Source organism: Mus caroli, unplaced genomic scaffold, assembly GCF_978045245.1.
Source record: "Mus caroli unplaced genomic scaffold, Mus_caroli_1 scaffold_16, whole genome shotgun sequence".
NCBI classification, from domain to species: domain Eukaryota; kingdom Metazoa; phylum Chordata; class Mammalia; order Rodentia; family Muridae; genus Mus; species Mus caroli.
Window position 1 is genome coordinate 10,874,240 of NW_028227271.1, and position 12,468 is coordinate 10,886,707.

The following is a 12,468-nucleotide window of genomic DNA, read 5'->3' on the forward strand; positions in this document are numbered from 1 at the left end:
ACTGACTGCTCTTCCAGAGGATCCTGGTTCAATTATCGGCATCCACATGGTGGGTTAAAACTGTAACTCTAAGCTGGGCCGTGGTGGTGCACGCCTTTAATCCCAGCACTTGGGAAGCAGAGGCAGGCGGATTTCTGAATTCGAGGCCAGCCTGGTCTACAAAGTGAGTTCCAGGACAGCTAGGGCTATACAGAGAAACCCTGTCTCGAAAAACAAAACAAAACAAAACAAAACTGTAACTTTAGTTCCAGGGGACCCAACATCATCACAGACACACAGTCATACATGGAGGAGAACCACCAATGCCCATATAAGTCATGAGAGAGAGAGAGATCATTAGTAGTGTAGGTGCTAATCCAATGAGTGATGGCCTTATAAGAGAGCATGGCATAGGCAGAAGTGATAAAAAGAGATTAGGATACAGGCACTCACATACAAAGATGCCCCTTTGAAGGTGGGACCTAGATAGATGGCTATCTGCAAGCAAAGTGGAGCCTTGGATGAAAGCAGCCCTGATATCTTTATCTTCTACTTGGAGCCTCTAGTATTATGGGACAGTACATTTCCATTGCATAAGCCACTCAGTCTCTTTTATCTTAGAAAATTAACGCAACCTCTAATATATAACTTTTATACTCAAGTAAGTCAGACTCTCTATTCTGCAAAAATAAAGTAATACTAAGCACCCAAGCAAACCCCACATAAAACAATCTTTTAAATGCTTTTTCAAATCTCTAGTAACTCAGTGCCTTGTGCAAGTGCTCCATCTCTGAGCTGTATACTCCCGCCCGTTCTGCTATACTTCATTTTGACTTTCTTTTCTCAGAAGCTTGAAGCCCATTTCCTTCTTAATTACCCCAATTAATCTCCAATTCCCAATGATAAAAAGGAGAGCATTCTCCAGTTTGGTTATTAATTCTTGTTTGGTAAGTAACACATCAATACAGTAGTCTCCCCTTTGCTGGAGTTTTGCTTTCCTATTCCAATTACCCACAGACGATATAGTTCAAAATATTAAGGACTTCCTAAATAGTTAGCTCCTCAAGTTTTTAGTTGCCATCTCACTCTGAGTATTGTGATGAAAATTTGCTCCATCCTGCTCTGGCCCAGCTGGATACATTTTCTAAACAACCTTATAGTATCCCAGGAGCCACACAGTCAGATCAACTGTTAAGTACGCAGTGCCTGAACTGGGTCCCCTTCAGTTAAGCCTGATGGTAAGGCTACACCGCCTCCATCAGCACCCCCAAATAAGGCAGAAGAAGGCAGGGCTCCGAGAAGGGATGGATTTCATCTCTCCTTTCTTCAGGGGCAGCTTTCCTGATGACGGTTCACCGACTTGGCATGCTAAAGTCGCCCCTCGATCAGAGGGATGGCAAGCTAACTCTGGTTGTGGGGTACCCGCCAGATCGGCGAGGTGGGAAGCAGAGCTTCAAGGACCAGCGAGATGGCTGATTGGGTCTAGCAGGCGAGGTGTGTATCCCCGCCAGGCTGGAGTAAGGAGACTCGGGGAGGTGGTGTCCAGGGCACAAGCAACCTCGTCTGCCTTACGTAGGCTCACGAGCGTCCGTTTTATAACAAGCCACTGCAGAGCCCCGTGAGGCCAGGAGGACGCCGCTGGAATTAAAACCGGATCAGACCCTGGTTTCGTCACCTTTGAATTATGTAAGCTAGAGCAGGGCACCGAACCTCTCCTGAGCCTCTGGGTCGCTTCCCCAGAAGGAAGGATGACAGTCCCCGCCGCGCCGGGCGCACGCGTGACTGCGGGCGCCTGCCATCGCGCCCTTCGGGGCGTGCGACCACGGCCGGAGCGCTCCGGGCAGCCAGCGGGCGGGAGAGCAGGAGGGAGGCGGCGCCGCGAACTCGCCGCCGGTGCTGGGCCGCGCTCCCCGCGTTTGAAGTCTCCGGCGCGGCCGCTGGTTGGCCGGCGCGGGTCACGTGCGCGCGGGCAGGAGTTTCCCCGACAGCTGGAGGCTGCGTGGGATCCGGCGGCGGCGGCGGCGGCGGCGGCAGCGGCGGCGGCGACGGCGGCGGCGGCGGCTGCAGCTCGCGGCGCGGCCTTCCCCGCCCCCTCGCCTCCGCGCTTCCGCCGGCCCCTCACCCCGGCGCTGACAGACCGGCGCGCGTCGGCAGCAAGCATGGGCGACAAGAAGAGCCCCACCAGGTAGGGCACCCGCCGGCGGAGCGCCCGCGGCCCGGGGATCCCGTGGCGTGGCGTGGAGCGGCGCGGCGCGGGGCGCGCGTGTGTGTGGGGGGAGAGGGGGTGCGGCGCGGCGCGGCGGGGCGCGCGGCTGCCCACAATGGGCCGCGATGGCGGCCGGGGTCAGCGGCCGCGCTCCCCTCCCCCGCGCGGCGCCGGGCGGGGCGGGGGTCGCGGGCCGGGCGGGGCGGGGCGCGGGGCCGGGCGCGGCCTGCGGCTGACCCCGCGCTGCGTCGTGTCCGGTTGTGTCCTGCAGGCCGAAGCGGCAGCCGAAGCCCGCCTCGGATGAGGGCTACTGGGACTGCAGTGTCTGCACCTTCCGGAACAGCGCCGAGGCCTTCAAGTGCATGATGTGCGATGTGCGGAAGGGCACCTCCACCCGGTGAGTCCGGCGCGCCCGTGGATCCCCCGCGGGGGCCCCCCGCGCGACGCGGGACGGCGGGGCGGCCAGCCAGGCGGCGGCCGCGGTGGGGCGCGACCCGGCTGAGCCGCGGCTGGCGGCGAGGGCTCGGTGGTGGCGGCGGTGGTGCCTGCTGCGGAGGATGAATTATCGGTGGGGGTCGCCGGCCGCTGCCGTGCAGTGCCGTGCGGTTCCGTGCGTGACCGGTGCGGTGCCCCCGCCCCAGCCGGGCGCAGAGACCGTGGTCGCTGGTCGCATTGTGGTGTTAGTGTGCGGGGAGGGGGCGGGGACGGGGAGCGGGGAGCCCGGGCGGGGGAGGGGACGGAGGAAAGGCCGCGATGTCACTCGGTCCCCCTGGGGAAAAAGTATCGCTGTAGGATCGTAATGGATTAAACTTTCTTAGTAACGGATGTCCGGAAAGGGTCAGGCCAAGGTTTCGCGTCTGGCTTTTTGTTGTTGTTGTTGTTGTTCTATTTCTGTAATATTTTTTACAGTTAAGTAGTTGGTTGGGAGGTGAACCCAGCAACGCAGTTTTACTCCAGTGCCTGGATATTTTTACACAAACGAGATGACATGATCTTTGTCTGTTTCCGGCCCTGAATTTGTTGTATGGTAGGCATATAGTATTATAATTGTCTTTAAAAAAAAACATTTAAAAGAGTTAAATTTAGGAAATTCGAACTCAGTAGCATTCTTGATCTGTCTCCACTTGGTCCTAGTTCCCTTGGGAAGGCAGCCTTTAAATCTACTTCTGCAGTGATTTGTAGCAATATTTAAGTAAGGTATTTATTTTGCTGCTATGAAGCCTATTCAAATACATATGATTACAGAATAGGGGGAATTTTCTGTTTGAAACAGAGGGCCTGTATAATTTTGACATTCTAAATAGTCAAAGTTATTTCTAAAAATGATGTATCCTGTTTTTTTTAAACTCAGTTTATAGAATTTTACTAACATTGTACGTGTAGAGACATGTCAGGATTTTATTGTTTCCACAATACTGCTTGCTTTTGACATACCTGTCTTATAAATCTCAATAGGTTTTTACTGCGAATTCTCATTTACATTGAATACAATATTTTCAGTATTTCTTGGTGTCTATTAAAAAGCAAGATTTTAAATCCCTTTTAAGTTCAAGGAAAGATTCTAAAAAGAGAAACTACTTGCTATTTCTGGACTCACGTTTTAAGTGTTTTGGAAAGCACGGTGTATATGTCTATATAAGGATATATATAGCCATGGAAATGGCTTAGTGTATAATATACGTGTATTTGTAAATGAGCAATATGGAGATTGAGATCATTTGACTTGGGTTTTTTTTTTTGCTTTTGTTTTTCTATTCTCTCATACTTTTAGAAGAACACTGGATTAGAAGAGCCTATTTGTTTCTTTGCAGGGACAGCAAGGATGGGGGGGAAGTTGGTATGTCCTACTCCACAGCCAGTCTTGGGGTTAGAGGAGCCCCCGAGAAGTAGAGTAGGTGGTGACACTCAGAAGAGAAGCACTAGGCTGAATCCCTGGCTCCTGGAAGAAGAAGGATTGTAGCACACAGAGGAGCTGGCCCACAACAGAAGTGGGCCTGCTTTAGAGAGGCCTGAGACCCACCTGCAGGCCCCTGGCTTTTTTTTTTTTTTTTAACCAGTAGATCCAATTTTTAGTGGTGGAAACATTACTTGAGGAGGACTCAGAGAAGCATTGTCATTTGGATTGGAAGTGAAGAGGCTCTGGGCCACTCACCAGAAGTCTAAGGGACTCTCTGTTCCTAAAAGTAAGTGCTCGGCACAGTGTCCCTCTCAGCTTCTTCCTCTCTCTCTCTGAATTAATTGTCTCCTTTGACTTTACCCCTAAGTGGACGACAGGAGTTGTAACTTCTCTGTCGTCTGTTACATTTCCTTTTGCTTTTCCCTGAGATCCGTGTTTGGATGGATCAGTAGAACATGGCCTCGTTAATAAGTAGATGCTGGTTACATGCAGTGTTTCCTAATAGGAGTGACAGGAAACCAGTGAAGGACTGTGGGACACAGATGGAAGGCAAGAGTTGAGTGGTCGGGGGACATTGTTCCCCCAGTTGATGTGTCTGTTAGCAGATAGGATGTAAAGAGCGAGGCTGGCAGGAAGGAGAGCAGGGAGGGGGCAGCTGCAGCACACAGGGACACAGCTTGCTAATGACTTGTTTGTGTGACCACAGCCAGCATTTGGATCCCTTGGGCCAGAACAACCTCTGAACTGAATCTGTTCGAGTTGCCAATCTCGAAGGCAAGCCTAAGCTATTCTAGATGTCTGAAGCCTTTTCTTCTTTATAGAAGATGGGCTCATAGTGTTCCTTTAGCTATTTTACTGGGATGGATGTATACTTACATACGTGTATGTACACACATGTACTCTCTAATTAGAGCACCTGATGCCGCTGCTCTGTGTCGGAACAGGCGATGACTTTCTTTGGCTGCATCTTTGGTAGGCCATGCCATGCTGCAGAATGAGGCTATCCTCATACGATATATGCCACAATTCCTCGGTTAATAAATTACATCCTATAAATTTATGCCATTTTATCATCGAATTTCATTTTGTATTTGATGGCTTTAGTTTAAACTTGATTAATCCTTTAAAAAAATCTAGACTATAAACAATTTACTTCAAGGATATTAAATTTCTGTATCGTGCTTTTATGAGAAGCAATGATAAATGTAAAACAAAACGACACTGCCACCCCAAAAAACAAAAACCAAAACCCCTCGGGATTCTTTTGAGTCAGCCTTGCCCTGTATCTCAGGCTAACCTTGCACATACAGCATTCCTCTAGCTGGAGCCTCCTGAGTGCTGGGATTACAGGCAGGAGCCACCCCAGATAGGGACCAAAAACAAAATAAAAACTAATGAGATAAAAGCAATAAAACAAAGACATCGTCAGAGGCGCTGCCTCGTCCTTTATAGCTGGCTTTTGTCTTAAATTCAGTAAGTCTAATAGTGTAAGACTTTGGGAAATAAACCATTCCGTGTCATAGAAAGGGACGTATGTAGTGTTGCCTGTGAGGGTAGTAATTGCTGATGGTTGAATTAAGACGAGTATCCTCATGGAGGAATAGAAAATTACTTTCTTGCTGAATTTGGATAGCAGATGGTTATAAATAGAGGTGACAACACTGTTAGCTTTGGTTTTGAACGCTGATCTAAATGAGAGCTGGTAAGTTCTTCCAGTCAGTCAGATGGCCAAGCATAGCAGGTAATGAAGGTTTAAAGAGCTGGTAAGTTCTTCCAGTCAGTCAGATGGCCAAGCATAGCAGGCAATGAAGGCTTAAAGATAGGTCTCCCCTTGGGTCCGTTTGGGGAGATAAGGAAAAGATGTCACAGTAGAAAAAGTGTTAGTTTTTATGGTAGGTGAGCCTGGTAACAGGTTCATACCTCATTTGAACTGTGGCATTCAGCAAAGTTTCTTTAGTATATTTGGTTATACAAAACCTGAGTTAGGTACTCACTGTAACGAGGAAATTTTGTGTTTCTTTGCTTTTGGTCGTGTTTTTATGGGTGAGAAACACTTTGGAGTAAATACAATTTTATAAGTGAGGGCTGGAAAGGTGGATCATTGGCTAAGGGCAGCAGGTGCTCTTTCAACTCCTGGGTTCCATTCCCGACACTCATGTGGCAGCTCACAACTGACAATAATTCCAGTCCTAGGGGCTGTGATGGCTTCTCCAGGCCTTTGGCAGTAACAGGCACATACATGGTCTATAGATACAAGTGCAGGTACAATACTCATACTCAGAAATGAATAAATAAAAATACATTCTTCATGAGCTATGTTTTTATTTATGAGCTGATTAATGGTAACAAGTTATTTCAGTTTCTGTGAATAAATTCTAAAGTACACATTTTGAAGAAACCTAACGCGGCCAGTTATTTTCAGGTGAAAATCTTTACAGTGTACTGCTGTCTGTTACAGTGGCTGTTTGTTGGTTTGAGGTGAGGTTTGGGACCAGTTCTAGATACTAGGTATAGAAATAAGAGAGGCAAAACAAGGGCTGTGTACTGGTCTGGGCTTTCTGTTGACATACACAGTCCTGGTCCTCCACTATGTGAAGAGCAGTTGTGCTTGTTAGTCAGGGACTTGTTCTTGAGGGTTTATTCTCGGGAACCTCGGGAGCTCTGAGCACGCTTACAAGAGTTAGTGATGCCAGGTTGTTCTTTTTACTGCTGACCGTTGTGAACAGCGCAGAGGCATGGGGAGGTAAACGTGTCCGTCAAAGTAGAGGCACTGCTGCCAAGGTTCATCGTCCCCTTTCCCACTTAGTGAAAGTCCACCCCAGTGTCACCTAAGGGGGCTTGTGAAACATGACACAAGGCTGGTTTTGTCAAGTCTTTGCTCTTAGTCTGACAGACGGGAAGTACATAGAGCACGGTACTGAAGGCCAAGTGCCTGATGGCGGCCAAGGGGGACACTTGTGTTGCCTTGGCACAAGTCGATCTGACTGTCTTCATTGTCATGAAACGTCGTTTACACGTGAAAGGCTACCTGGAAAACCATAAGTATTCAGATGCGAATCTCTCATACATATTTTCTAAAAGCAAATTCAGTTAAGTCTGTCACTCCTAAGAGAAAAATTGACAGTGTTTTTTATCAGTGATATAAGTCAAGTGAAAACTATACTTTTGCAAACCCATAGTCACAGTAATGAGTTTAGTGCTTCTCATCTTATTTTCCTGTACACTACTTTTACTTTCTGCTTTTCTTTTTATATATATATATATATTTTTTTTTTTTTTTTCTGGTAAGACTGGTGTTGATACCAGTGAATGTAATTTCTGATATTTTCATGAAATGTCTCCACATTTGGAAGATCTGTATAATTTAGTGAGCTGTTATTTCCTGATAATCAATGCAGTGTGTGGTGTTAAAGAGCCATGCATAAATATTCAAAGTACAAAACAGAAAGGTTTTTAAGGAAATGTCTTGAAAATTTAGTTGATGTGGTTTTAGGTTTTCCATTGCAGCTAAACTTTAAGAAATGACTACTTAGTAAGAAGAATGTTCATAATTATATGAAGGGCCACTGAGGCTGAGGTGTGGAGGTGTAAGCTTGTTGTTCTAGTGCCTTGGAAGTAGAGGCAGGCATATTGCAAGTTTCAGGTCAGCCTGGGCTACAATGTAAGACACTGTCTTTGCAGAAAGAAAAGAAAAGAAAAGAAAAGAAAAGACCCTTTTCTTTTTTAGCATACCTATTGGAGTCTAAGTATATTTCATGCTTTTGGGCCAAGATAACATAGTACAAAAATTAACTGCATAAATAGGTATAACAGAACACACTTTGGTTAAGTAGATTTTGGGACGCTTGTTAAAAACAAACAAACAAACAGACAAAACCCCAACCCACTGTATACAAAGTTGCTGTGTTTTGGAAGATGCAGAGACTTTCCCCTCTTGCAGGGAATCTATCACTGAACTAAATGTGATGTGTTTTAAAATGAACTGGCAAATCTATATTATATATTTGTGTGGTTTCTGCAAGGCTTCATGAGTGGTAAAGCAATGCTTTGCCCCTGGGCTGTGATCTCAGGGTTTTTCTTTCTAGTATAGTATACATAGATGAGCACTCATAAACAGAGGCTGGAGAGGTGGCTCAGAGGTTAAGAGCCCTGGCTGCTCTTCCAGAGGACCATGGTTCAATTCCCAGTACCACATGGCTGCTTGTAACTGTCCATATCTGCTGTCTCAGGGCGATATGAAGCCCTCTTCTGACCTCCTTGGCATTGCATGCATTTGGTGCGCACACACATACAGGCAAACACTCAGATACATACAATAAAAATACATTTAAATCTTTACAAAAACCACATAGGCATGTGAGATCCCGAGACCAAAAACTGTGAACTGCTAGGCTACAGTTTTACAGTCTTGGGTTTCTTTCCCTGAAGTAGACTGACTTGAACAGATACTTTCTCCTCCTTATTTAGTCTGATAATTGACTGCCTACCTTATGGCTAAACCTTATTCACTTGATTTCAGACTTCTTCCAGTGTCACCTTTTTGGTCTTTGTTGGTGGCTTTTGCTTTTTGAATGAAAATATTCTTTCCTTGATGTCACAAACACTGTTTTTCCTAGTAAGTCTCTGAAATTAATTTTTGCTTAGTCATATCTGACGTTTCTACATTCCTTCTCTTGGATGTGGCAGAACCTTCTCTCTTACCTAAGCTAGACAACATCATATTCTCAACTGTGACCCTAATTGACTGGGATTCTTCATGCACTGTTTGTCGTTCCTTGGTTGTCTCAGGTCCTCTGGTTAGTTTCTGTAGTTACAGTTCACAGTCCTGGGCCATTTCTTTCCTGAGATATTAGACTGATTGCTTTCTTTCTCAAAATGCTGCAAACAGCTTTTAAAAATCCTCTATAATATTGGTCCTTATATGTTTTAAAAAAGTGGTTTCTCAGTAAACGATGAGCCTCAGAGCATGATGCTCAGGTGCTGGGCTGTTCCTGGGCAATACTATTTCTGTGTGCCTCAGATAGGGAGGCAGAGACAGACGGAGAAACAGTTGTGCCTCACACCAGCTTGTGAACCAGTAAGTTTAATTGGGGTTGCTTAGAGGAGGAGCATGAACCATCCAAGAAGAGGCTTCCTGCTGCCAGTGTGTATATTTCATAGAGGAGAAGGGGTGACTCGTGCACCTTCTTACGCCTGGACTTTCTCTCCTGCAGATAGGAAATGTCTCGTCAGCTACACTGATACCAAGATGGCAGTGGCTGGAGAAAAGAGTTCTCAACAGTCCAGTCTGTTCTCTGGCTCTTTTTCATTTCTTGTGGTCTTTTTTTCACATGATCCCTGAGCCTTGATGTAAGATCATTTTCTCTTACTTAGGGCGGAACTTTGTGTGTGCTATTGTCCATGGTGAGAGTCACTTATCCTTGGTGTTTTGACTAGTTATGAGTCTGCAGTAGTCACTGACCGTATAAAATGAAGCTTGTTGGGCCAAAACCAACAACAGTAATAACCCATGAGAATGAGGAATAAACATAGAAGGTAGTTTGATAGGTTTTGCTAAATGGAGACGAGAGTTCCGCAACATTCGTTCATTTATCTTGCATCATACCCAGTAGCAAAACGGATGGACAGCAATAACGACTCCAGCATTTGCTATGACCTCCCTAGCTTCCAGCTCTCGTCCTGCCTAATAAGTACTTTCAGTCGTGAGCTCCTTCTTGGGGACCAGGTCTCGGAAGGTCATTGAATTCACTCATACCAGCCATGGGACTATTGAGCCACCAGTGGGCACATTTCACCTGGCATACTGATGACTTTAACATGAAGGGCACATGCTGAGTAGACCATTGGCAACAATTCTTCATCACCCTTTGTACTACCTTTCTCACCTGCAGATCGTAGCTAGTAGGACGTATGCTTTGAACTAGCCTCGCCTCATTTCTCCATGTCCTAGCACTGAAGCTCATTCAGTATCCATAAGGCTTCTAGACGTTTTTTTTGTTTTTTTCTTTTTTTTCTATCCATGCAGTGTACCTCCATGCAGAATTTTTTAACCATTGTTTTAACATTTGTAGGCACAGGTAGTTGTACAATTTTTTCCCCCTGTCATCCTTTTGGTTATTGGCACCTGACTTAGCCGTAAACTCAAGAATTTATAGTGTCCCTGGCCCATGCACTATGTGAGTTGGTTTTCTCACTTGTGCTTTTAGCTGCTCTGCCATGTTTTCATGATGCTGCTTTAATCCGTGTGACAGTCAGAGGGTAGCTTTCTGTAACCGAGGTGAGACAAGTGCATTGGCCGTGGGGTCCAGTCAGCAGGAAGGATCCTGTCACTCACCAGTTCTTCAATAGAGAGCAGCCTTAGGTAACACTGTTGTTTGTCTGTAACCCACAGTCATGGCTGTGTATCCCTAACCCTCATCCCTGTCTGCTTTTCAGTTGTGAGAAAGCTGACCTAAAGCAGCTTGGGAGGAAGGGCTTTAGTCTATCATTGAGGGAACCTGGAGGCAGGAGCTGCACTTTGGAAGAATGCTGCTTGCTGTCTGGTCCCCTCCGTCCTCTGCTACTTTCCTTCTGGAACCCAGGACCTCTGCCCAGGGATGGCACTGTCCACTGTGGGCTGAGCCCTCTGATGTCAGTTAGCAGTTATGAAGATACTCCACAGACATGCCCACAGGCCAGTCTGATGGAGGCAAGTCCTTAACTGAAGTTCCCTCCCTCAGGTTGGTTCCCATTTCCCACCCCAGGGCTAGGTAGGGCTAGCTCTGGGGCCTCAGGAGCTGCGCTTTGGTTGCCACTAAGGCTCTAAGTAGGCGGTGCTGGCAGCTGCTTTCTCATTGGCTACACCTAGCTGTTGAAAGGTCCCAAGCTGAGAGAACAGTTTGTGCTCCCTGAGGGTAGAGGTAAGGGTGGGGATACTTGCCCACCCTGGGACAAGTTAAATCTATTTTGTAGATAAATCTTGTTTATCCTTTATGCCTTCATTAAAGCTTTCCAGAGGCTCACAAGTATACAAAGTGGTTATGGGCACTTCTTCTAGAAACTAGTGCAATACAAATGGCATCATACATGCTTTTGAGTGGCACCCACATGGTGGTTTACAAGCATCTGTAACTCAGTTCCAGGGAATCTGGTGTCCTCTGGCATGCTGCACATACAGGCACACAGGCAGAACGCGTAGCATGAGTAGTAAGCAGTGGTGTTTACTGGTGAGGGGGCAGAGAACAGCTGCTTGTCAGGTTCACTTTCAGTGGCCATTAGTGGTTCTGGCAGGAGGAATTTGTCAAAGCATTTCTACTGCTAATTGGTACCTTACCACGGACACATAGAACAGCCTGTTCCTATGTAGCCTTCCATTTGCCAGTCTCCCTACGTGGCTGAGGAGGAGGAGTGCCCATCTAGTCACGGTGGGTGTCAGATCCAGAGCTGTGGCCAGGCCGCCTGACTGTGCTTTGGGAGAGAGTTTCTCAGACAAGCAAGCAAGCGAGCCAAGACTCTGCTTGTCTCCTTCCTTGAGGACATTACACTTGGTGGGATGTTACTGCTAAGTATCAACTGTCACCCCGGTACTAAACCACAGGGCTCATCTGAATCCTTGAGCCTTTGGTTTAAAAATCATATTTTCTCTTAAGTTATTCCATTTAAAGCTTGTAGTGAAATGTCATATCATTGTGGTTTTTTTAAGTAAGGTATTCACTTAATCAAATATTTGTTGAACGTCTATAGTGTTTGAGTCTTAGATTTTTACTCTTTCTGTTGTTACATAAACTGTCCTATGACAGTCATCTGCTTTGAACGATTCTGTAGAGATTTGATAATATTGTTTGTTTTGGAAAGTTGTAGAACTAAGATTTTAGGAGTTGGAGGGAGTCTTTAAAGAACCCCCAGAACGCAGGCTCATTTCCTGGGACAGACTGGTTAGGATTCAGGCAGTCTGCAGAGTGAAGAACACTGTCAACAGATTTGTAGTAGGACTTTATTGTTCCGTTTCTTGAATAAGTTAAGGCCACTGTTGTTTGCAGGCCCCCTTTGGGATTTCAGCTACATTTGGAAGAGTTTTGTAGTGTTGTCCTAAAGATCTAAGAGGCCGTGCTTAGAATCTGCTAGAATGAGGTCTTTACTGTTCGCGTTTTCTTACGCTGTTTGTCTTAGGACTTGAGGCTCTAGTCTGATATGTTGGTGGTGATGGTGATAGTGGGGAGATAGGCCAGGCCAGTAGCTAGTTAGTGTGAGATTAAAGTATCTGGAGGTCGAGGACCACTTCTGTCTAGCTGAGGGAGAATACAGACTCCCTACCAAGCGTTTAAGGATTTCTTGTAATTTTCTTCATACCTAGATATAGCTATATATCTTGTTAACAGCTAACATAAACACACTTCCTATAAGCAGG

At 46.4% G+C, this 12,468-nt stretch overlaps 1 protein-coding gene across 1 annotated transcript in view; it reads left to right on the forward strand.

Moving 5' to 3' along the window:
- The first annotated feature begins 1,986 nt into the window (after positions 1–1,986).
- The window catches only part of Yaf2 (YY1 associated factor 2), a 58,277-nt gene continuing 47,795 nt past the window's right edge, over positions 1,987–12,468 (forward strand). Inside the window, exons 1-2 of the mRNA XM_021183236.2 lie at positions 1,987–2,164; positions 2,457–2,582. Of these exons, the coding sequence (XP_021038895.1) occupies positions 2,139–2,164; positions 2,457–2,582 (152 nt within the window). The 5' untranslated portion in view covers positions 1,987–2,138. The remainder of the gene's footprint in view (positions 2,165–2,456; positions 2,583–12,468) is intronic.